Genomic DNA, 25,899 nt, shown 5'->3' on the forward strand with positions numbered 1-25,899 from the left:
AATTGCCTAACCCCAGGGGCGGGGGTTAGAGTTGGTAGAGCCCCCCGCATTTCCATCAAACCCGGGGAAAAAAGGAAAAACAACCCTCCAAAAAAAAAAAAAAAAAAGCAACAAGAAAAATGCAAATAAAAACTGGGAAAAAGTATTAAAAAATTGAGCTATCAAGTGGCAAAACCTGGTACAAGAATGCTTTTGAAAAGATACCTTTGGTGAATCCTTGATCTTGGGAGATGGCTTAAAAACTGAGAACATTGTTTAAATAAATTATTCTGTTACTCAAGAATAGTGAAGGAAATATATTTCCTATTGTGGGAAATTATTTCTGAGTAGTTTTGATAAAACGTGAAGAATTTTACATCATTTAGATACAAACACTTGGCATGCTTCTGAAATAATTTATAAATGGACATATCTGCTTGTCCTTTTGTGGTGTTATGATACATACTGGTTTTTGTCCACGATGGTTCCTGGCTCATAACACCCATAACCCCTATTACCATGTTTTATTAGAATATTGGGTGTGTTAGGCCTCAGAAAATAATCTCCCTGACCTTCTCTTGCTCTCCTTTCACCTGCCCCAAGGCAAGACTCTAATCTTTACCCAGCTTTCTGATTGTGGGTCTTGAGACCCTCCCTAGAGAGGGCCGCACCTTATACCTGGGGGAAGGGAATAAACTGGCAAACGTAAGTGTTTCCCTGAGTTTTGTGAGATGTTCCAGCAAATTAATAGAACTGGAGAGGGGTCTTGGGGACGCCAGCTTAAAGCATCAGAAGTTCTGGAGGCTCAGACTTCCAGTTGGTGTTTGAAGAAGGGGAGAGCAGTTTTGGGGACTGAGCCCCCCAACTTGTGGAATATGACACTATAACCAAGTTAGAGGACACCCAGCTGGTGCCTGCTGCTTGGGAAAAAAAAGCCCACATGTTTGGTCACAGAAGGCGACGTCAGAACTTCTGCGTGGTGTGATGGCAGAGGAAAAACACAATTTTTGAGAGTCCTCCCCTAAAACGCCCCTTAAGGGCTGTTATTTCCCTCTTTACATTGGTCTAAGGCCAGGTTGTCCACTTACAGCAACAGCAAGTGGCTGTATGCCTGTGGAGTTCTTATGTAGGCAGCAGAGTGCTAGGATCACTCTTCATGCTGTGCCCCTGCCTTGCTGCAGTACCTATTTAAAGTGAAGTAAACTGGCAAATGCTCCTCACCTCACACTCTTCCTTATCTAGACTGGTATATTATAAAGTATCCTCAGTCTTGTTTTTCTTGTTTAAGCACTGAGGCATCTTCCCCCACTTCCAAAATACAATTTTAGGTGAACTCTTAAATTGATGAAGGGTCAGGGGGCCAGACCCCTGGCTTCCTAGCTTTCACCTTGTCCCTCAGGCATCATCTTCTCTCTATTTGTGTACAGATCTGAAACTCTTACAGGAGTTCAGCCCGAAAACAACTGGTTCTACTGGTGTACTGGAAATTCCGGCGGTCACTGCTAGAATTCTTACCTGAAATCTGAATGCTCAAAGTGTCAGGATAAGCAGCAACACAGTCACGCTTTTCCAGTTGTGGGCAGCAATCTCCTAGTCTGAAAATCTTCCTAAAAGACCAGTGACTCCATATATTTTTTAGAACATAAGATATGCAAAATCTAGATCACAGCTTTATGTTTGTACATAACCGTTAAGTCACCTAGGTTTATTTAAGATAGTTACAGATGTTGCATAAACATTTTAAGTGTCACTGAGCTTGTAAAGTTAAGAATGTGCTAACCTGAGTATGCATGGCTCACACAGATGTAAAATATTGTGTAAAAACACTACTGTGCATGTAGCACGTTGTAATGTGTACAGGAACAGATGATGTTATGGCAACCACATCTGATTCTGAGGCATAATAGTTTGAGCTTTTTGGAGAGGTTGTGCCCTAGTGTGAACTCAGAATTTTCAAAGTGATTATTTTAGTATCTCATCTGGTTTAAGGTAATAATGGTAACTGTCTTAAGCATTAACTTGCATCATGTCATTTAATCCTTCTGACATTAAAACAATGAGGTAGCGTCCTTCTGGTTACACTGTAAGAAAATAGACCTCTAGAGGTTAAGTAACGTGTAGGATCACAAAGCTAGCCAGTGGCAGAGCAAGGATTTCAATACAGATTTGTCCAGCTGTAGGGTAGACCACTGCGTCTTATCTTTATTTTCTAGCAAAGAAAAACTTCACTGCGCTAAGTCACCGTACCTCTTGGTAAGGAAATTTAAAGTTATAAGATACAGATTTCTTACATATGGCTGATTCGTGAATTTTTGTCCTTGAAAACAGTATTATTAGCACAAATTTTTATTTAGGCTATAATCTTCACCTGTGAACCTTTTTCTTTTCCCCTCCTTTTACAATCACCCCAGTATCTTCTTATTTCCTAAAGCAGTGATGGTTTCCCAGACCTCTCGGATTGAGAAGATGTGGCATGGGTGTAAACTCCCTCAGGTGATTCTGAGCATTGGGTAGGTGTGGTATCTTTTACTTAGTTGACTTCCTCCAGGCCTTTCTTTTCTTTTCTTTTCTTTTTTTTTTTTTTTTTGATCCAGAGTCTGTCTTTGTTGCCCAGCTAGAGTGCAGTGGAGCAATCTTGGCTTACTGCAACCTCCACCTCCTCCTGGGTTCCAGTGATTCTCTGCTTCAGCCTCCTGAGTAGCTGGAATTACAGGTGCCTGCCATCATGCCCGGCTAATTTTTTGTGTTTTTAGTAGGGCCAGGTTTTGCCATGTTGGCCAGGCTGCTCTCAGACTCCTGACCTCAAGTGATCCACTGCCTTGGCCTCCCAGAGTGCTGGGATTACAGGTGTGAGCCACTGCACCTGGCCCTCTGGACCTTTCTTAATGGGACCTGCTGAATACAACTAGATTAATCCTCTTAAAGTGGCATTAGACTCATATCCCTTCTCGACTTCAATATCAGCTGCATCTCCTCAGTGCCTACCAGTCATGGCAGCAGACTCCAGCTTCACATTCAAGGTTCCCCATCCTGTCCTCACCCTGTCTTTCCAGGCATTCGTTCCTTGTTACTCAGAAGCTTGACATAGCAGCTATTCTGACTCAGTGGAGTTGAGCAAGGACTTTCTAGAATGGCTTGCTTTCTGGCCTCTGGAACTGCACCAGAGGTTTTTTGCAGTAAATGCAAATTTTCCACCTAAGTTAGTGGCCCCAACTCAGTAGCTGTTGCCACCCTCCTTGCTGAGAATGAACTAAATCTCTTATGAAGCCTCCTAGGATTTAGTTTGTGACACATCTGATACGTTGCCTCTTTTACTGCAAATATTTATTTGATGTCATATCTGTAAGTCTTTTCTAGGCACGGATTCATTCATTTAGTCTGCATTTATTGAGTGCCTACTTTGTTCTTGCTTCTGACATAGATGTTAGAGAGAGAGCAGGGGGAAAAAACAAGCAAATTCCCAAAGTCTCCCTTTGTAACCCAGCCTAGAGCATCATCGTTGCTCACTGCAACTGAGGTCTGCCTCCCATGCACCACCACACCTGGCTTTTTCTTTTTTCTTTTTTTAAGTAGAGGCTTCACTATGTTTATCCAAGCTGGTCTTGAACTGCTGGGCTCAAGGAGCCTCCCACCTCAGCCTTCCAAAGTGCTGGGATTATAGCTGTGAGCGACACCTGTGAGATGGCACCCTGGTTCTGGTGCATATTTTAGGGTTCTGTTTTGCCCATGAGTTGAGGTCAGGAAAGTGAATGTGCTAAAAGATAATACGTAATGATTATAATTTATAGACATAAATGCCATCCGTATCTGTTACTATTTTAGGTTATATTTTACTAAATTTCTGAGATCACCTGTGATGAGCTTTTAAAATAAAACTTAGAAGTGATAGTGTGATTATAATTTTTGTATAATTGATAGGTAATGTGATGAACCAGGATGTTTATTTACCATTAGATTGTTGGTTTGCTATTAACTACACCAGCATGAAAGAAAACAAATTTCCTTAAAGTGCTGAAATTAAATTTTTCGTCATTCTGTTACCTTTCAAAAGCTTCCCATTTTATTTTTCCCAGGACCTCTCCTCTTGCTCTTCTACTTTCATAGTGGAAACTGAAGGTGATTTGAAAATTTAACATATGGAAATTCTCTGAAGATTTTTTCTCTACTGCCACATGCTCACGTTTGCAAAACAAAGTAGTTGAATGCCTCACTGAAGAAACCCCAACTGTATTAAATCTATTAGTTAAGGTGGAGTGAATCAGGGCCTTCATTGCCAAAACTAACATACTGTTCCTGGCCTCTTGGAGTGGAGCAGATTTGCCAAGAACGTGAACTCCCTACCAGTTTTTTTCTTAAGTACCTAGGTTCCATTAATGTATTACCACTCATATTAAATGATTATAGTGTCCAAAATGGTCTGAAAGTTCGTAGAGGCCTTCAAAATGCTGTGTTAATCCACCGTTTGTTCTAGAGGATCTGTCCTGTTCTGGGGAATATTAACGAATGCTTAATATTCACATTTTGGTAAACAGACCCATCAGTGATAAATGCTTCTGATTTTGAACCCAGACTACCCTGTTGTTAAATTATAAGCCCATTTTGTCTGCTTCCCTAATCAACACTGCTGCCTTACGTTTTCCAGTAACCACTTTTTAAATAATTTATTTTTAATTGTAGTCAAGTATACATAAAATTCACCATTTTAGCCATTTTTAAGTGTACAGTCTATGGCGTTAAGTACATTCACCTTGTGCAACCATCACCACTGTCTATCTCGAGACCTTTTTTAATCTTGCAGAACTGAAACTCTGTACCTGTTAAACAATAACTTCCCATTTCTCCCACTACCCAGTCCGTGGCAACCACCATTTTACTTTTCTGTCCCTATGAATTTGCTTATTCTACAACGTCATGAGTGGAATCCTACAATATTTGGCCTTTTTTGATTTTATTCACTTAGTATAATGTTTTCAGGGTTCATCCGTGTTAGAACATGTGTCAGTACTTCATTCCTTTTCATGGCTGAATCATATCCCATTATGTGGATGTAACCACATTTCATTTATCCATCAGTTGATTTGAGTTGTTCTTATTTTGGGGGTGTTGTTAATAATGCTGCTGAGAACATTGATATACAAGTTTCTTTGTGGCCATATGTTCTGGTTTCTTAATTACTTACGTAACAATATTTGATAGGGAAGCTGGAGGTAGTTGAGAACAGACCAGCCTCCTACCAACTCCCTCCCTTCAAAAAAAAAAAAAAAAAAAAGGAAGCCTCCAGTTTCCGAAGGGACTTTCAGAATAACATGCTTAGAGTATTTAACAATGGGAAGATAATAACGGGGAGACATCAGATACATCTGTTTTTTGAAAAGCTGTCATGTTTTTTAAGGGTACCAAGGTTGTGGTTTTCATTTTACAAGCTATTATGATTTGGATAGAAAGAGATTCTTCAGATGTGACTAGTGACTCTTGACATCCATGGTGATGGTAAAAGAGTGATTTAAGACATGTCCTTAGAGCTGAATTCTTCTCTGGAGGTGACGGGATCATCTGACTGACCTGAGATGTGTACAGATTCTTAATCTCTGTATTACTGCTTCAGCTGGTTTGGCTGAGCTTTTTAATTTTTTAAGGCAGTTTCAACGTTGGGTATTGAAGTTCTGGCACTTTCAGATGTATGTAGGGAACATGCTGCTGTTTGTTTTTAGTGAATGTCAGAGGTAGAGTTTGGTCAGCATGGGTAATGGGAGGAGTGCTGCATCTTAGGTCTGGAGGGTGGCCGTGAGACCCAGCTCGCTTCTGGGCAAGCAGTTGCTTCACCTCAGCTGCTAATTTGTAAGATGAGAAGAGTTGAGATTAGGCAAACCCTAGGCTCTTTCAGTGATTCAGAGTGCTACTTTTTCGTAAGAGATTTCAGTTGATGGTGTGATTTGGAAGATGAATCTCAGTCTTTTGACTTTCCTAAGGCCTGTACTGGACATTTGTTTCTTTAATTTTTGGATTTTTGTTTTTCCCCCTCATTACAGAAACAGAATGCTTGTATTCCTGCAGTTGAGGAGACAGTGAAGACTGGTGATTGTTACTTAGATTCAGTCCAAAATATCTCTTTCCTCACCAGCTGAACAAGCTAAGCTCTGAAAAGCCACTGTTTGCTTTTTTTGAGACAGAGTTTCACTGTCACTGTCCAGGCTGGAGTGCAATGGTGCAATCTGCACTCACCGCATCCTCTGCCTCCCGGGTGCAAACGATTGTCCTGCCTCAGCCTCCCGGGTAGCTGGGATTATAAGCATGGACCACCATACCTGGCTAATTTTATATTTTTAGTAGAGATATGATTTCTCCACATTGGTTTGGCTGGTCTTGAATGCCTGACCTCAAGTGATCCGCCTGCCTTGGCCTCCCAAAGTGCTGGGATTACAGACATGCGCCACTGTGCCTGGCCTGGCACTGCATATTTTTAAAAATATATTTTATGTCAGATGTATGAAGTGGATGCCATTTACACAAATGTACTTTTCAGGAGCATTAATTGATAATGTCCAGAATTGGAGTAGTGGTGTCTAACTTGACCATCTCCTGAATATGTCACATCCGAATAACAGTTTATCCAGGGAACCAGGGAGACTAACAAGCTGGAGCTTATCCTTTGGAGAGCGGCCTGTGAGATCACAGAAGGAATGGTGAGACGAACTGATCCTGGTTAATTGGGAGAACAGGGGGTGTCTTAAAGTTTTGAAAGTCTGTCATGTGATTGGGAACTTATAGCTTAACCGAGAGCTATGGGCATGTACACAGCATTGTGAAGTGTAAACCTGTGAACAGAAGCTGTCCAGTGTGGAATGAGCTGTCTGGTGGGATTTTGTGCCCCTATCCCTCTTACTTGAGGTGATCAGACCGTCTTTTAGAGCAGAGTTTTTTGTAGAAAGGATTCACACACGTTGATGGAAAGTGACAAATCATATTACTTTGACCAAACATTTTTGTACAGGATGCTGTATTTAGATAAGGATTATCTTTCACCTTACATAAATGTACGCTCCCAAGTAAAGAAATTGTTATAAAAACTTAATTATAAAGAATTTAATAATTGATACAGTTAAAAACTTAAAAATCAATATTTGTGGAGGCAGTGTCAAACTGGGAGAATATAAAAGTCCAATGAAGTTAGTAAGAATAGAACAATACAGAAATTGGTTATATTTCCAGCCTGCTGCTTATCTTTATTTAAGAGTGTTCTCATATGATCATCCTAAGCGGTATAATTGATGTTCATTATTCAGGTTTAGCTTTGAGTACATGTGTGTCATCATTTGCAAAGTAGTTTTCTTTCTCATCTTCCTTGTTCTCTAACTCCCTCATCCCCCTTTTAGCCTCAGTACTACTGCACATTTTCCCGTAAGCTTAAGGAAAGAGGAGACTAAACTTTATTTTCTTACCCCTCTCTTGCTGCAGTTTTATCTGCTAACCCAGAAGAACGTTCTGCCCCCAGAGAGTGAGAATTAACGTGTTCTGTAGATTTGAGATTGAGGAGGAGAGGAAAAGAAAGGGGCCTTAGAGTTTTCAACATCTGGAAGCTCTTTTGCCCAAGCTTATAGGAGAGTGGAAATCAGCTACCTCTGTTCAGAGCTGTGTATTTTAGGAAAAGATTGAATGGGGTGATTGCTTCCAGACTGGCTGTGGGCTCTCAATCTTAAAGCAGAGGTATATGAGATTAATTTTTAAAAATGCAAATATATAAACCTTTTGCAACTGGTTTTCTTTAAATATAGGACTAGTGGCACATGTAAAGCAAATAAAGGATGTTCACCACTTCGGATGTAAATCCTAAAGTAGTAACAATAAGGGCTTATTGGTTATAAGAAGAAATAGGGTTTTACTGTGACAACAGTTTTCGACTCAATGAGTAAAATAGACAGGTATTAAATATGTTGCTGAGGGAAAGGTAGGAAGGAAAGAAAATGTGTAAATATGAGAATTTTTTTTCTTTCAGCTTTTTTTAGTTTCTGAAATACAAATCAGAATACATTTTGTTAATAATCATTTTAACAAGCTTGACTTTTTTTCAATATAAGGTGACTCAATATAGGTACTTTAAAACTCTTCCCCCCCCCTTTTTTTTTTTTGTTTTTTTTTTTAAAACATACATTTTTCCTTGGGAAGTAGCTCATCAAAAAACAAAAAAATACACATGTACACAGGCCTATTGTTTTTCATTATTTTAGGGCACACCCTCCAACTTAAAATTTGGTCCACTAAAATATGTAAATATTCCTCCTATCACAAAAATAAAATCTCATGCTTGGAAAAAAAACCCAAATATTTGGCATAGGCCTGAGTGAGCTTGAAAAACAAGTTAGGATGTTTTAACTCTATGGAGGAACATTACAGGTCCACCTAGAACCATCTAGCAGAACGACTAGCCTGTTGCTATTGGAGCTATTCTATTTCAGAGACGGATATAAGGTGTACAGGAGGGTGCCGAAGATTCACAACAGCCACAGAATTACCTACTCAGAATTAACGGAAATTTCAGTATACAAGGACATGTGACAACAATAGAACAATGGTAACAGTTATTCAGTGCCTGGAAAGCAAGCTGTAAGTTTAGAACAAGAACCTCGGCAGGAACAAGTCAACATGTTTAAAAGACTTTGAAGGTGAGAAAACATTCCTAGGTGACGTCTTGTGCACAAACGCAGTTTCCAGGACACTGGTGATAACACTGCAGCATATGAAGTAGGAATAAAGCCAAGCTGTTTAACCTTCTACCATTCTCTTATTAAACCCAGGCCACCTTTGGCCAGTTGCTGGGTTTCTTTTCTTCTTTATTTTCAATGTTAATATTTGCTCCTTGGGACACCAGCAGTTTTGCTTCTTTCACTCTTTCCTTATCATAGGCTAAGTGTGGAGGGGTGTTACCCTCAGTGTCTTGTATGCTTGTGGGTGCTTTGTAGTACAGAAAGATACGAATCATCTTCCAGTTTCCCTTGGCTAGGGCCTGGTACGTTACTGTAGCCTCATAATGATCCTTACCACCTGGGTTAGCCGCATGTTCTAGTAACATAACAGCAATCTCTCATGCCTGTTTTTGGAAGCTGCAGAATGTAGGGGAGTAGAGCCATCTTGATTGACAGCATTCACTTGAGCACCATTTCCCAGAAGGGCTTTTACAGTCTCATCCTGGCCAGCAGATGCAGCAATCTGAAGAAGAGATCAATCTGCATAGTCTTTATCATTTACTGGCACTCCAAGTTGAAACAAAAGTTCAACAATTTCTGTATGTCCAGCTGAGCATGCCCAATGCAATGCACTTCTGCTATCCTGGCCAGTTCTCATAGCCAGGGTTTATTGGCCAGAATTCTCTCCTTCACCTCCTCCAGCTTCACGCTGTAGACCAGGTTGCAGACCCATAGGTTAGACATGTACCCCTTCATTTTGCTTTCCCAGGATTGATGTTTTCTTTCTGATTAGTTTTTATCTTAACAGGTACTAAATGTTTCCACAGAGACATAACAAAATCTGTTTTCTAAAAATAAAGTACTGTCACAGATAGCAGTGACATTAACTGATGCTTTGATTCTCTTCATGAGAAGCAAACACTTGTCCCTCTTAGAAAATTGCCAGCATAACTTAACTTTCTTTAGTAGATCATTGGTTTAAAGAAACTTCAAAAATTTTACTCTTAAACATCAATGGGGGTTATAAGATCTGTACAAAAATTCTTTTATCAGCATCAATTGGAGTAATTTAAGTCAAGGGTCTGAAATTCTTACATATTGACTTGGGTTGATGTTATCAAAAAATGAAATTGTTTATGTCATAGTAACATGATCGTCTTCCTAATTTTTATTAACTTAGAAAATATAGCTACCCTCTTTTCTTTTTTTTTTTGAGACAGAGTCTCACTCTGTTACCCAGGCTGGAGTGCAGTGATGTGATCTCAGCTCACTGCAGCCCCCGCCTGCCAGGTTGAAATGATTCTCAGGCGTCAGCCTCCCAAATAGCTGGTATTACAGGTATGTGCCACCATACCCAGCTAACTTACTTGTATTTTTAATAGAGATGGGTTTTCGCCTTGTTGGCCAGGCTGGTCTCGAACTCCTGGCCTAAGTGATCACCCGCCTTGGGCTCCCAAAGTGCTGGGATTACAGACTTGAGCCACTGTGCACCCATCCTGACAGCTGCCATTTTTCTTCACTAGTAGTAACCATTCCTAGCCATTGATTCCACACTTACTCTTCTTCCGCCCCTAGGTAAAAGATAATCCCAGAGAGACTGTCTTTACCACTTTAGTGTAGAAATGTTTAAAAATAAAAATCACATTGTAAACTTTACTTTCTGATTCTTTAGGTTTACTGTGGATTCCCTATAACTCCATACTATAATCAGACTAATGTTATTTGGTGAAGATTATCAGTAAACCATCGGAATTCTGCTATAGCCATCAAACTTCATGCTTTTGTTTGATTGCCCACTATGCCCAGATTCTGCATTTCAGTAACCTGCCACTTTTGCATAAATTTGCATCATGGGCTTAGTTTAGATTAGTAACTATTTCATGGAGGTTCTTGGGTGCAGAGAACTTTTCTTCCTTTCAACCTCAGCACTTCTAGTTTTTATCTTTTTTATATTTTACCTAACATTCCTTTGGAAACAACGGTTTTATTGTTTTTAAAAAATAAAAAGTTTGAGGCTGGGCACAGTGGCTCATGCCTGTAATCCCAGCACTTTGGGAGGCTGAGGCAGGCAAATTACTTGAGGTTAGGAATGAGACCAGCCTGGCCAGCATGCTGAAACCCCGTCTCTACTAAAAATACAAAAAATTAGGCGGGCATGGTGACGTGCATCTGTAATCCCAGCTACTTGAGAGGCTGAGGCAGGAGAATCACTGGAACCTGGGAGGCAGAGGTTGCAGTGAGCTGAGATCACTCCACTGCACTCCAGCCTGGGCGACAGAGGGAAACTCTGTCTCAAAAGAAAAATGAATAAGGTTTCACGAAAATCATTTGTTGAGACTAAGTGCAGCTTATGTTTAGGTATCAACAAGAAAGAAGTAACGATCCTTGTTTAGCTCTCATTGTAATATTAGAGATGCTTTTAGAATGGAGATTAAAATTGTGCATTCACTAGTATAACTGATACATTAGTCATCACTCTGGGATGTGTTCAGGTTTTGGTTCCCCAACATTATAAAGTAACAGAGTTACACCTGCAGTTGAAGGAAAGTGGGACACACTATGACATACTAGACCCTCACTTGGAATCGTTTAAAATGCACTCTGGGCAAGGTGGATTTAGAGGCTAGTTTTTTTCTTCTGCTTATCTGTGCCAGTTCAAAGTTGTTATGGCTGGTTTATCTTTTGGTTATCTAAAACAGGTTTATCTTTTTGTTTTGTCTTTGTTATGTTTTACTGTCAGATGATACTGGTAAATGCTTTTCTGCTTTTTTTCTACCCCTGAAAATATAGACTCTGTGGTGCCATCCTTGATGTGGTAGCTCTGCAGAAGAGCTGCCATACACAAGCTCCACCGATTGTTGGTGTGTCAGATCCTGCAGACCTTACCTTGAGCCTGCTAAACTAGGACTGTCATCTGCTGGGGGATTATCCATCTGCGTGACCCAGAAGAAGCAGAATACACCTTCTGATTAGATCCAGGGCTTTTGGCAGAGCAGTTGTTTCATAAATGATTGTAATTGTTGTTAGTTACCTCTTTGCTTAAAGTTCACAGTTATCAATATTGTATCATTGTCCTTCCCCTGTACAGTGAGCTTACAAATATTTTTTCCTCATAAGCCAGGTTCTCTGTACCTCTCAGTACATGGAGTGTTTTTACTTTTGATAGTTGGAAGAGAGGATCAGATTTTTTCTTAATTTAAATTTTATTGGTATTAATTTAAGGGATGCAAGTACAGTTTTGTTACATGGATATATTGTGCAGTGGTGAAATCTGGGCTTTTAGGGCCGGGCACAGTGGCTCACACCTGTCATCCCAGCCCTTTGGGAAGCTGAGGTGGGCGGATCACCTGAGGTCAGGAGTTGGAGACCAGCCTAGCTGACATAGTGCAACTCCATCTCTACTTAAAATACAAAAATTAATTGGGCTTGGTGGTGCACAGCTGTAATCCCAGCTACTCTGAAGGCTGAGGCAGAATTGCTTGAACCTGGGAGGCGAGGTTGCAGTAAGCCAAGATTGGGCCATTGTACTCCGGCCTGGGCGACAAGAGTGAAACCCTGTCTCAAAAAAAAAAAGAAAGAAATCTGGGCTATTAGTGTATACATCACCCAAATAATGTACAAGGACACCTTTTTCAGTCAATGGTGCTAGGAAAATTGGATTGCCATAATGCAGAAGAATGAAACTAGACCCCTATCTGTCACTGTATACAGAAATCAACTCAAGGTAGAAAAAAGACTTAAAGCAAGAACTGAAACTAAAAATACTAGAAGAAAATCTAGGGAAAACTCTTATGAATGTTGGTCTAGGCAAAGAATTCATGACTACGACTTCAAAAGCACAAGCAACAAAACTAAAAATAGATGGGACCTAAACTGAAAAGTTTCTGCACAGATATATATATCATGTATATGGTTTTAATTTATCTGTAGCCTAGGGCTTGGATGAATCTCAGATTTTCATTCCAGCTGTCTGACTCTTGCTTTGTAAGAAAGCACATGAATAGGATTTGGGCTTGGATTAGAAAAACTTTAATGTCTGGGCCCTAAATAGTAGATGTGGGTATAATTTGCAAAAACTAATAGGAATGAGTATGGCTAGTTCAGTCAACAGTGTTATTCTCCAAAATTGAATGTTGGCTGGGCACAGTGGCCCATACCTGTGAAATCCCAGCACTTTGTGGGGCCAAGGTGGGAAGATCACTTGAGCTCAAGAGTTCGAGATCAGCCTGGGCAACATAGGGAGGACCACTTCTCCATTAAATTTAAAAAAACAAACAAACAAGAAATTAGCTGAATGTGGTGGCACCCACCTCTAGTCTCATCTGCTTGCGAGGCTGAGGCAGAAGGATTACTTCAGCCCGGAGAATTGAGGCTGCAGTGAGGTGTGATCATACCACTGCACTCCAGCCTGGGTACCACAGAGTGAGACCCTTTCTCAAAAAAAATAAATAAATAAGAATAGTAATTGAATGTTTACGTGTAGTTCATCAGGTGGCATGTGCTACCAAAAGGTTAGTTACACTCTATTTAGAGACAGGGCCTCATTCTTATCACCCAGGCTGGAGTGCAATAGCAGGATCATTTTTCATTGCAGTCTTGAACTCCTGGGTTCAAGTGATCTTCCCACCTTAGCCCCCGTGGAGCTAAGACCACAGGTCCATACCCATGCTTTTTTGTACAAACATAAGTCTTACTGTGTTGCTCACTCTGGTCTTGAACTCCTGGCCTCAAGTGATTCCCCCATTTGGCCTCCTAACATGCTGGGATTGTGGGTGTGAGCCATTGCACCCATACCTTGTTACTTTCAGTCATAAATAAAACACTTGCAAATCTTAAGTCTATTATTAATAGATAATTGAGCTTTCTCTTAATTCTTTTAGTATTTAGGGTGTTTAACTCTCCATGTAGTGTTTTTGGTTTTTTTACTTAATGAAATGGGGGGCCAAAGCATTTTTTTAGAATAACTTTCATCCTACAAATTCCTACTAGACCCAATTCACAGTTGTAATTATTTTGCGTAAATACTCTATCTTCCTCTTAATTATCCACTTTCTGTCCTGTGTCCCACTGCCCAGTGGGTCTGTCAAAATTTTTGGTTGTGAGTGATACGAAGTTAGCTTAGGCAGAAACAATAATGTGTTTGTTTATATATTGGAAAAGGCTGGCATAGGGAAGTGCTGTTCTTCAGGCACAGCTGGGTTGAGGACCCTAAACAGTATCAGTAGGAGTTGTTCCCTACCTCTGCTTCCTTCATGTGATGGCAGGTTCTAGCTCTCCTTTTCAGCATTACTGTCAGCCTTGTTTGGGGGACATGTCCAATTCTAGTGGTCATCATCTACAGAGATGAAATATTCTTACCAGTCAACCTAAGTCAGGTATACTCTCCTCTGCTGACGGAGAGACTTCCTGTCTTTCATAAGTTGTGGCAGAGGCAGTTCCAAGAGGAGGCTGCGCAGCCAAAAACAAGTGTCTAAACCTTGACTGAGGGCTGGCTGTGTACTCCAGGCTGGAAGAAATGGACTGTTGAAAGGAAGAACTGTGTCTTACTCATCTCGCTTTTCCTAGCACAGTTGAGTGGCTAAGTGCAGGTTCTCTGAAAGTGATTGTCTAACAGTTGAACAAAATATCGGTTTGTTAAATTGGATATTTTTTCTCCCCTCCCCCCCACCCAATATTTTTCCTTTTTTATGTCATGAGCTGAAAGGTTTGGCTGAAGGGAGCCAGCTCTCCTTGGTATTGGAATAATAATGTTCATCTGAAAATTTTTTTTAATGACCACCCTGATAACCAAGGAGGCAAGAGAGAAAGGATTAGCTCCCATGGGACAAATCTGTGAGACAGTACGCCCATTTCTCTGCATGTCAAAGCCTATCTCTTGGACCATTTTTGGCGTTGGTGTTAAGGTGTCTTTCTCCCTAACAGTAATGATTATCCATATTTTAATTTTTAGCTTTCTTTGCATTCAAAAGTGAGGAAAGGCCCCTTAATCTCAGGCAGAGACAATTTTTTATTTATTCTGTTCCCACCCTCAGTTACTTAGGTATGGATCCCTTGTCCAGATTGCTAAAGGAGAACCAAGTAGATAACATTAATGAACCCTGGAGCCGGCTATTGATTTGAACTTACGTTTCTTAACAGCAAGCAGTAGATACAGAGAAACATAGGGCCCTTCTGTTCTTTTTCTTATTACCCATAATGATTGACTTTTTTCCAGAGAATTGTTTGGCTTGTAGTGCAAAAAGCTCAAAAGAATGGGTAACCATGGCCCCTTCTGGGAAGGGGAGCTGTGTGGCTGGAGGGATAGGAGTGAGAAGGAAGCCTTCTTTGCTTATATTTCTGAATTGTTTGCTTTTTTTATCTACTGAGAATAGTATTTAAAGAAAAAAAAAAAAAAAACACAAAAATCTTTGCAAATGATTTTGAAGATGCCAGTGCACACCACTGTGTTATTTGAGGTCCAAATGGAGTAAATTTTAGAGAAATTACCTCTATGAACAAATGCATGGAGGGCATACTTTGATCTGGAGAAAGGGGCACTATGGAATTTCCAAGATTATTAGGAATGTTAGAAATACGCATATGAAGAGAGTTTAATCTTTACATTGAAAGATGTAGAATGTTCTGAATTAATATTAACATAAATTCCCGGTCAAGCTTGGTGCCGTACACCTGTAACTCCAGCACTTTGGGAGGCCAAGGCGAGCAAATCACTTGCTCGGGAGTTCAGGACTGGCTTGGGCAACATAGCAAAACCCCATCTCTACAAAAAATACCAAAAAGTTAGCCAGGTGTGGTAGTGTGGACCTATGGTCCCCGCTGCCTGGTGGGGCTGAGGTGGGAAGACCAATTCTGCCCAGGAGGTCGAGGCTGCAGTGAGCTGTCATTGTACCACTACACTCCAGCCTGGATGAAAAGTGGAACCCTGGCCAGGTGCAGTGGCTCACGCCTGTAATTCCAGCACTTTGGGAGGCCCAGGCGGGTAGATCACCTGAGGTCAGGAGCTCGAGACCAGCCTGGCCAACATGGTGAAACCCCGTCTCTAGTAAAAATAAAAAATCAGTGGGATGTGGTGGCACATGCCTGTAATCCCAGCTACTTGGGAGGCTGAGGAAAGAGAATTGCTAGAACCTGGGAGACAGAGGTTGCAGTGAGTCAAGATTGCGCTGTTGCACTCCAGCCTGGGCGACAAGAGTGAAACTCCGTCTAAAAAAAAAAAAAAAAAAAAGTGGAACCCTGTCTCAAGAAAAAATACAGATTATTCCTAGTTGTAAAAGCCTACAGCAAAATAACATTTTTTGATATAGCATATCCCAATAAGCAGTGTCACTGTTTTATTTATAAGCCTTTTAAATTCAACATAGTTAAGTAAACCCAACACCAACTCTGTGGCTGAAATACCGCTTTTAATAAATTACAGGTTTCTTACAACTGAATTCCTTTATAGGCATACTCACTTTTTCAGAAAAAAATACCTACGAGGCAGTGACATGTTTCATCTTAATGTCTTAAACTGACTTTTAAAGCTATGGGTAGGCACTTAGGAGAATGGGATTTTCTTTACCCCAAGCTGCAACTTGATTCTTATTTTATGTTTTCTATAGACTAATGACCTCAGTGGTGGCTGCATTTCCAAATCTTTATGTCTTTGTTTTGCTGACATTGTTGAGTCACTCATCCAGGAGGCAGGGAAACCAGTAACGGCTGGCTTCTGGACACATCTCTTATGAAGTGTGAAGCAGGGTTAACTGAGAAAGTTCCCAGATACCTGAATTTTGGCACGTAGTCTATGAAATGAATAGAGAAACAAGATGTCTCTTCCCAGTCTTAGGTGTCTGTGGGCATCCATTTTAATACCCAGTTTCTTCAGAATTAACCTGTAACACTTTTCTGTATTTCTGAAATATTTTTCTAATATGTGCATCTCTCTAAAAAAGACTTGGTTTATAGTAACTGTTTTAAAGGAACCAACTGATGAAGAATTTTCTGTTTTTAAGCCACCACAGAAAGGTGATATGAAACCATCTTTCTGTGGTGGCTTAAATCATTCAGTGATAAAATTTGGACCAAAAAAATTGCTTTGGTCTTAATTTATATCAGAGTAGACTTCTAAATCTGCATTTGGCTGCACAATATGTAAACTACTAGCATGGCAGAGGGCAAGGGACACTATAGTCATTGGTTCATAGTGAACAGCAGTTCTGTCTTGCGTGTGATAAGGCTGAGGTTTTTTCGAAATACTTTCCTCTTTTGGCCCCAATTAAACTTTGGTACTTGATAGAGAATATTTTGAGAATTCTAAGTTAGTGTAACATACCCAGTTTCAAATTTTCTAGGAGTTACAGTTTGATTTTGGTAGATTTCACTTTTTATTTTTGATTTCTTATAGTTGACATTAATTTTGGATTAAAATAATAAATGAGGCAACATTTTATATTTGGATTAGTTGCAATTTACAGATGATATTGGTATTACAGAGTAACAGCCTTTATTAGTTAGACCACTGGATTTGCATATATTAATTTTCCATTCTTGGTGCTTTGCCTTTTGTTTTTGCTGTTTTGGGTTTTAGAACTACTTTATATCCTGTAAAATTGTGTTAGACTTGGATTATTAAATTGACAGCTTTTTACCATATTATAGGAAGCATTTATGATCACATTAGAAACCATACATATTCTCAACTGCCCAAGTTTTATTGATTTTATTTTCTCATTAAAGACAAACTTTTGTTTTTAAGGAACTTGGGAAAGTTTATCTAAAAAGCTGATTTAATGTATTAAGTCATTCAAATAATTTTTCAGTTTTCTTACACACATATAGGCTTTTCATGATTTCAAAGGATCCTCCTTAAAGTCTAACAGTTGCCATTTGTGAGTGCCTTTGCCCAGGTATGTTGCAGACAGGGGTAAACTGGGCATGTTTTGGTCAAGTCACATATCTTTACTGTCTTTAATTTGGGCAGTATACAGAAACTGTAAAGTTTTTGTTTTTGTTTTTTAAGAATACCATAGCAGTAGGCAGGACAGTTCCAATTCAACAAAATCCTCTCTACCCTGGCACTCAAAACTGTGTAATGATGATGAAATGGTAAGCACTTTTCTGTTTTCAGAAGTTTAACATCAGAAGGAGAAAAGCAGTAGCACTTGATTTAAAACTAATTGGTTGCTATTATTTCTCTAATTCTCAACTATAAGTTCATCACTGAACTGTTTTAAGTCTAATCAGAATTATGCCAGATTAGACTCAGTCAAAATGTCCTCTTAAAAACTAGGAAGATCAGAGAGTACTTACTTTGCCTGCCCACTTGCTAAGTGTTCAAAACGTGGTAGATACGTGCCTGGCCCAGTAGCTCACGCCTGTAATGCTAGCACTTTGGGAGGTCAGGGAGAGAGGATGACTTGAGTCCAGGAGTTCGTGACCAGCCTGGGCAACATAGTGAGATCTAGTCACTATATAAAATTTTTGAAAATTAGTTGGGCATGGTGGCACACTCCTGGAGTCCCATCCTTTTGGGAAGCTGAGGTGAGAGGATCACTTGAGCCCAGAAGGTTGAGGCTATGGTGAACCATCAGTGTACTGCACTCCAGCCTAGGCAACAGAGCAAGAGTGTCTTTAAAAAAAAAATGGATGGATGGATGGATGGATGGATGGATGGAGCAAGCCATATGCACATGCAAGCGTGTGTGTGTGTGTGTTCACACTAGATGAGGATACCTATGCACCTTTTTTGTCAGATGGGTAGGGTTTATGATCCTGTCATCAGTGGAATTAGTAAATATTACAAGTTGTACGTGTTTTGACTTTGACTTAAATTTTTCTTTCCAATAGAAACTATGTTCCAACTTCCTGTCAACAATCTTGGCAGTTTAAGAAAAGCCCGGAAAACTGTGAAAAAAATACTTAGTGACATTGGGTTGGAATACTGTAAAGAACATATAGAAGTAAGTAGCATGTCATTTTTAAATTTTAACATGACTCAGCTTCTGATCCATTACTTTGTGTCAGTGGCCAAGATGGCTAATTCTTAGATGTGATTCTGAATTTCAGCCACAGCAGTAGCTTCACGAAAGCATTCTCAATAGCATAACTTGTGCCCTTCTCCCTAAAATGGGCTTTTTCATTTTTGCATCCTGAAGCAAAAGGCTACCATTGAGGACTTCAGCATGTCAGGCAATTGTACTAGGTGCTGTCAAGTTGTCTGTACCTTTATTTCTTAAAACGACCATGGAGGCGGGAGGCAGTGTAGGAATTCTTATATCCACTTTACAGATGAAGAACAAATAAATAGGCCCAGCCTTGCAGCTGAGAAAGTGGCAGTGTCTGTGGGACTCAAAGCCTGTTCTCATTCTGATAATGCCTGAATGTTCTGGTTGACCTTCTTCTAATTGTTGAGGCATGGTTGTGTGGGTGCTTGTTGTCTCTTTCCTTAGGATTTGAGCATTTGTTGCCCCTTTTGACCCATCGTAGACTATTATTTTCCCCCTTGTGTAACAGTTTGCGCTTTATGAACTGTTTTTCAAGCTGTTTTATTCTGTGAGCTTTATCACAGCCCTGTGAGATAGCCATGCAGCGGTCTCCTCCTTTTCCACATCTCACTGTTCGAGGTCTTACGGTTTATTGGTCGAAGTCCCGGATTGAAAAGAAAAGTTTGAAGCTGTTTCCCCTACTAACCTTTAAGTTGTAGCTGGCTAGGGACCATAGCTACCCTGTTTATCCATTTGTCCCCAGCACCTAGCACAGTGTTTTGCACATAATAGATGGTCAGTTAGATGTTTGAATGGAATTGGAAGTAAAAAAGCAGATTCATTCATGCAACAAATTTTCTTATTTTGAGTTCCACTAATGCTTGAAGAGTATATCTTGGAAACTGAAGCTGCTCAAAAGTCGACTTCTCTAGTTATGTTCCAAGTGTGGAAGTAGCCTTTCTCCAAACCCAAAGTTCAGGTAGATCTGCCCAAATGAAGCAGTCTATTCACTTTGCACTCTGTGGATCATCTTCATAGAAACAATTAATGCCAACATCACAGTATGTTTTCTGTCATGCATTTGATTTGTTCCTCCTATGATTATTTACGTGTATACTTCGTTTTCTACCTTGAACTGTGAACCTTTCAGGAACAAGTGGGATTTTACCCTAATTACTTTTAATCTTCCTAGTCTGGAGGGAAGTGGGCCATTAAATTTTTACATTAGAGTATAAATTTAACATCATATGGCTTAACTTTCTTTGAATAGCTTTCTTTATGCCTTTTTGGGTTTGAAATTCTGAGTTTTCATTCTGATCTGATGTCCTGCCCCCTCCCCTCAAAAAAAAAAATTTTTTTTTTTTTTTTTTTGCACAGAACCAGAAATTATATCTGCAGGGCTATAAGCAAACATTGCTATTTTAGACACCATTCCAGTACTCTAACCGATAAGTTACGGTACTCTAATGAAAAGTGCTTTGATATTAGTGTGTGGCTGAATTTTTTACTGAATTAGAACTTCAGCAGTTTCCTTGGAAACCTGGCCGACCATCAGGAGAGTGGTTGGTTGATATAAAATGTAGACTGCAACTTCCGTATGCCTTTTTGTATTTAAGAGCCTTATCACTCCTAGTTTAAGTTCTTGATGGGGTTGGTTTTCCTGTCCTCTCTCCATCTTAGTTAGAAGTCAGATTTATATGTAAGGTTGGGTTAGCGTTTATACCGCTATGTTTTCGTAAACTTCTCTCACTGTTTTCTAGGATTTTAAACAATTTGAACCTAATGACTTTTATTTGAAAAACACTACATGGGAGGATGTAGGACTGTGGGACCCTTCACTTACGAAAAACCAGGTGAGTGGCACAGGAGACTTCCTCAAATGGCAGCATGGTATACTCCCTTTTCAGTTCTAGGCCTTTTTTAGCGATGCAGTGATTCTAGGCAACAACCTAATGTGGAAAGTGTCAAAATTGCATTTCGTATTTTCCTGAGCAGTGGGAAGACTAAGAAAAACTTTGTTTTTGTCAATGGACTGAAACTTTAGGTTTAAGAAGAAAGGGAAATTTTGTTACTTAAAAGTAACGGAGCCTGCTGTATACCAGCATTTCCCCTAAAGCACTCTGGCTCTTCTATCTTTCTGCGTCTTCTGTGTTTCTGTGTCTGTGTTGCCATTCTTGTTTTTTCTGCACAGAAAAAGACCAGACCCTTCCTTACATTAAGCTTTTCTTAGTTCTCTATGTTGATGGCATCCAACTTCTATGGGAGGCCTGGGAAGGACGTCCTCTGTAGGACGGCAGTGACAGAGATAAGACTTAACTTTTTGCATACTGGCATTATAAACAATATTAGCAGTGCCAGCAAATAGCAATACGTGATGATGTCATGTATTGAGGGGGAGTGAGTCTCATTCTACATTAATGATCTGTTCATCTATTGGAACAAACTCTTCAGGGAATTAGTACTTCTAAACTTCACCTCCAAAATTTGACGACTTTTTTTTTTTTTTTTTTTTTTTTAAGTACCCTAGGCAAAGGTACTAGCCAGCAGTCTTAGAATGAGAATGCTTTCCAGTGGGACACATCATCTATTTAATTCAGTTTTATCAATCTGAAAGCCTCGTAGCTGAATACTAAAGAGTTGAGCTTTGAGGAGAAGCAGAGTATTTCATCTTAGTTCAAACCAATATCTGAAACAAAGTTGGTTTCTAGGGAGAAAAGATCATCTCTTGCCATGCATATGTCAGTTAACCTATCATCATCAAAGGACTGACTAGATAAGTGTTAACAATCCTAATTCTGAAAGTTGCTCTTTGATATCAGTACATTCCATAATCCATTATTGGCTTTTAAATACCACACCCTTCACACAGTCTGTAGGACATTTTATTTAACTTCTTGATTTGAATCAAAGCAGCTGTTACTTCATTAACTGTTGTGAAGTGTTATTGGTTGAGAAAGAGCAGCATGGCTTAAAGAAGAAAGCCAACTTTTGAAATCAGTCATTTTTTTGATCAGCACTGAATCTGATACTACCCTATACTTTAATCAGAGAAAAAAATGGAGATTTGCCTTTTTTCTATGAAAATTTCTCCATAATGGGGAAAGGAATAAAAGGGTATAGCTTTATCTATTAAAATTGTCTAATTGTACTAAAATATTCTGGCACTGAATTTTACTGCAGTCGTGTACCACATAACGACATTTTGGTCAGTGACGGACTTCATCTACAGCAGTGATCCCATAAGATTATAATTGAGCTGAAAAACCTCTATTACCTAATGACATCATAGCACAACATTCACATGTCTGTAGTGATGCTAGTGTAAACACACCTGTGTTGTCAGTCATATAGAGGTATAGCACATACAGTTATTTATAGCACATAATACCATGATGCATTGCTTAATGATGTGATGCATTCTGAGAAATTCCTTGTTAGGTGATTTCGTTGTTGTACAAACTTCATAAAGGGTACTTACACAGACCTAGGTGGTATAGCCTACTGTACACCTAAGCTATGTGGTATGGCCCGTTGCTCCTAGGCTGCAAACCTGTATGGCATGTTACTATACTGACTACTGTAAGAGTGACTCACACAATGGTAAGTATTTGTGTTTCTAAACATAGTGATACATAGAAGAGGTACATTAAAAATACACTATAAAAGATAAAAAATTGGTACATTTGTATAGGGCACTTGAGGGACTGGAAGTTGCTGAGTGGTGAGTGACTATGAAGGGGGACGTACTGTACATCACTGTAGACTTTATAAACACACTTCGGCTACATAAATTTATTTTACAAACTTTAAAATTTTTAGCTTTTGAATCTTTTGTAATACTCAAAACACGAACACATTGTACAGCTGTACAAAAATATTTTGTCGTTATATACCTAAAAGCTTTTTTTTTAAACTTTTTAAACTGTTAAAAACTAAGACACAGAGACAAAATTAGATTGCCACCTTGTCCCACTGGAAGGTTTTCAGGAGTAGTAACACACATGGAGCCATCATCTATGATGGAGTGCCTTCTGGATACTTCCTGAAGGGACCTCCCTGAGGCTGTTTTAGAGTTAACATTGTTTTTAAAAAATAAGTAGAAGTGGTACACTCCAATAATGATTAAAAGCTCATTGCCAAAATCCTTGCATGCTCAAGTCCCACAGTTGGCCCTGAGGAACCTGCATATACCAAAAGCTAGCCCTCTGTATAGGAGATTTTAGCATCCCAAGAATATTGTATCTCTCATCTGAATTTGTTTGGAAAAAATCCACATATAAGTAGTTCAAACCCATGTTGACGGGTCAACTATACAGTAAATACTAGGTGACAGAAATTTTTCAGCCCCATTATAGTCTTAGGGAACATAGTTGCATATGCAGTCTGTACTAGACAGAAACATCAGCACCTGACTACTTCATATGGTAATTAAAAACTACATTACCAGTTTATTTGCTATATATACTTATTAGAATGTACTTAATAAAAAAGTTTACTTTAAAACAGCGTTTCATGGTAAACTGGTAGCAGCCTCATATATCTCGTGTTTACTGTATCTTTTTATTGCATCATTTTCTCTTGTGCTGGTTTAATCTCATGGTATTTTGTTCATCATGGCCCCTTAGCGTACAAAGTCTATAATGTTGCCAGTAAGAGGCCATGTTGAGTGGTTGACCTGGAAACAAATGATTAAGGGACTACAAAGGTGGAAAATCAGTGATGGTTAATTCTTGCCAGTCAGGCATGTCTTATTCCACCATAGCTACAATCTTGAAGAACAAGAACAAAGTGACAGAAGCTCTTAAAGCATCTGCTTCATTGAAGGCAGTGAGACTAACAAAAATTCAAGAAGGACCTTTATCAGACACAGAGAAGCTTCTGATGACCCAGCTTGAAGACCAGACACAGTTACACATGGTGCGGTGTACCTCTCAGCACCATGATGATCACAGTCAAAGCAAAAAGTTTGCTGGCAGTGTTGAAATAAAAGGCTGGACCTGGCTGTGATGTTGAATTTACTGCTAGTTCTGGGTGGTTTAAACAATTCAAGAATCATTACTCATTACATATTGGAAAAGTGAGTCCGTGAGTGCTGATGTGAAGGCAGCTGAAGAATTTTGGGAAGCTCTAGATAAGTGAGTCTGGAGGAAGATTACTAGGCAGAGCAAATTTTCAACATGGATGAGTCCTTTGTATTCTGGAAACAGATAATACTTAAAAGGACTTTGATACATAAGGAGGCCAAAGCAATGCAAGGTTTCAAGGCTTTTAAGGACGGATGACAGTCTTGCTTGGGGGCAATGTTACAGGCTACAAATTGAAACCCTTTGTGATTTGTGGCACAGTGAGAACCCTAGGGGCTTCAGGCATATCAGTACACACACACACACACACACACACACTTGGCCAGTGCACTGCAGGAGCCACATGAAGTCATGGGTGACTCTACCAAGATGACCTCCTGAATTGATACGCCTGCAAAATGGAGAGGTAGCATTGGGAGAATAACATACCTTTTAAGATTTTATTTATTGTCAATAATAAGCAAACACCACCTCTTTGATCCAACTGCTGGAGTTATAGCAGCTTTTAAGGCCTTCTGTCTGAGAAAGTCCTTTGCCTTGTCATCGCAGCTGGGGAAGACACTGAGAAGATTCTGATATAATTCTGGAAGGATTACAATATCTGTGACTGCATTAAGAATCTTGCTTGGGCTTGGGGTAATTTCAACAAGGAGTATATGCATGACATCTAAAAAAATACACTCAAGAGGTTTGTCCATGACTTGAGAGGATTTGCATAAATCACAAGGTTTCTGGTTGAGATGGCAAACAACTTTAACCTGTTTGTTGATGAGGATGACCTTAGAGGATCTCCTGGAGGTAGTTCCTGAGGAATTAACCTGTGTGGAGCTGTGGGAACTGGAACAAGAATGCATAGCTGAAGAGGAAAGAGAAAAGGAAACTGCAGGAAAAGCAAAAGAAGAACCCCCCAAGAAAATATACAGTGAAGGATTTAGCAGAAGCTTTTGCAGACCTCAGCAAGCTCCTTAAGTTTGAAAACATGGATCTCAATGTGAAATTGTGTTCATTAATAGAGAAGAATGTTCATGGTTCATTATCTGCATACAAGCAAATCTGTGATGAAAAAAGGAAACGAAGCACCATGGACATATTCTGATCACTGTGCCGCCTCCTCAATAAGAGCCTCAGGCAGGTCCTTCCACAGTTATTCAGAAGAAGGCATTGTTATCATGGGAGGTGGCAGCTCCCACGATAACACGTGTGTTATTATTCCTGAAGACCCTCTAGTGGGACAAGTTACGAAGATGGAAGATAGTGATGTTGATCCTCACTCTGTAGGCCTAGACTAAGGTATGCATTTGTGTCTTCGTTTTTAAGGGGGAAAAAAAAGGTTTCAAAATTTTAATAGAAAAAGGATTATAGAATAGGTATATAAAGATAGAAAATATTTTTGTACAGTCCTACAATGTGTTTGTGTTTTGGTTTTTGGTGTTTAACTCTGTTGCCCAGGCTAGAGTGCTATGGCACGATCTTGGCTCACTGCAACCTCTGCCTTCTGGGTTTAAGCGATTGTCCTGCCTCAGCCTCCTGAGTAGCTGGGATTATAGGTGCCTGCCACCATGCCCAGCTATTTTTTGCATTTTCAGTAGAGCCAGTGTTTCACCATGCTGGTCAGGGTGGTCTCAAACTCCTGACTTCAGGTGTTCCACCCACCTGGGCCTCCCAGAGTGCTGGGATTACAGGCATGAGGCCCAGCACCTGGCTTTTAAGGTAAGTATTACTACGAAAGAGTCAAAAAGCCAAAAATTTAAAAGCATATAAATTTAGAGCAAGCTGAAGTTCATGTGTTATTGAAGAAAAAATATTTTTTTAGGGCTGGGCACAGTGGCTTGCAATCCCAGCACTTTGGGAACCCAAGGCAGGAGGATTGCTTGAGCCTAGGAGTTCAAGGCCAGCCTGGGCAACAGAGTGAAACCCTGTCTCAACAAAATTTACTCAAGTGTGGTGGCAGACTCCTGTAAGTCTCCAGGGCTGAGCTGGAGGTAGGAGGATCCTGTGAGCTCAAGAGGTTGAGGCTGCAGTGAGCTGTGATTGTGCCACTGCACTCCAGCGTAAGCAACAGTGAGAAAAAACACATGATTATTTTTTTTTTAGTAAGTTTGTGTAGCTAAGTGTTCATAAAGTCTACAGCATTGTACAGTAGTATCCCAGGCTTTCATATTTATTGTCTCACCCAGAGCAACTTCCAGT

At 39.8% G+C, this 25,899-nt stretch overlaps 1 protein-coding gene and 1 pseudogene across 3 annotated transcripts in view; one reads left to right on the top strand and one right to left on the bottom strand.

The window, feature by feature from the left end:
* ADNP (activity dependent neuroprotector homeobox) overlaps positions 1-25,899 on the top strand; it is a 42,627-nt gene that overhangs the window by 10,728 nt on the left and 6,000 nt on the right. For all 3 annotated transcript variants that reach the window (XM_032255997.1, XM_032255998.1, XM_032255996.1), the window contains 2 exons: positions 18,489-18,601; positions 20,386-20,478. In XM_032255997.1, the coding sequence (XP_032111888.1) occupies positions 18,494-18,601; positions 20,386-20,478 (201 nt within the window). In that variant the 5' untranslated portion in view covers positions 18,489-18,493. The remainder of the gene's footprint in view (positions 1-18,488; positions 18,602-20,385; positions 20,479-25,899) is intronic.
* LOC116535169 lies at positions 8,363-9,431 on the bottom strand (annotated as a pseudogene).

The sequence above is a fragment of the Sapajus apella genome, unplaced genomic scaffold (genome assembly GCF_009761245.1).
Source record: "Sapajus apella isolate SASKATOON/1434 unplaced genomic scaffold, GSC_monkey_1.0 scaffold92, whole genome shotgun sequence".
NCBI classification, from domain to species: Eukaryota; Metazoa; Chordata; class Mammalia; order Primates; family Cebidae; genus Sapajus; species Sapajus apella.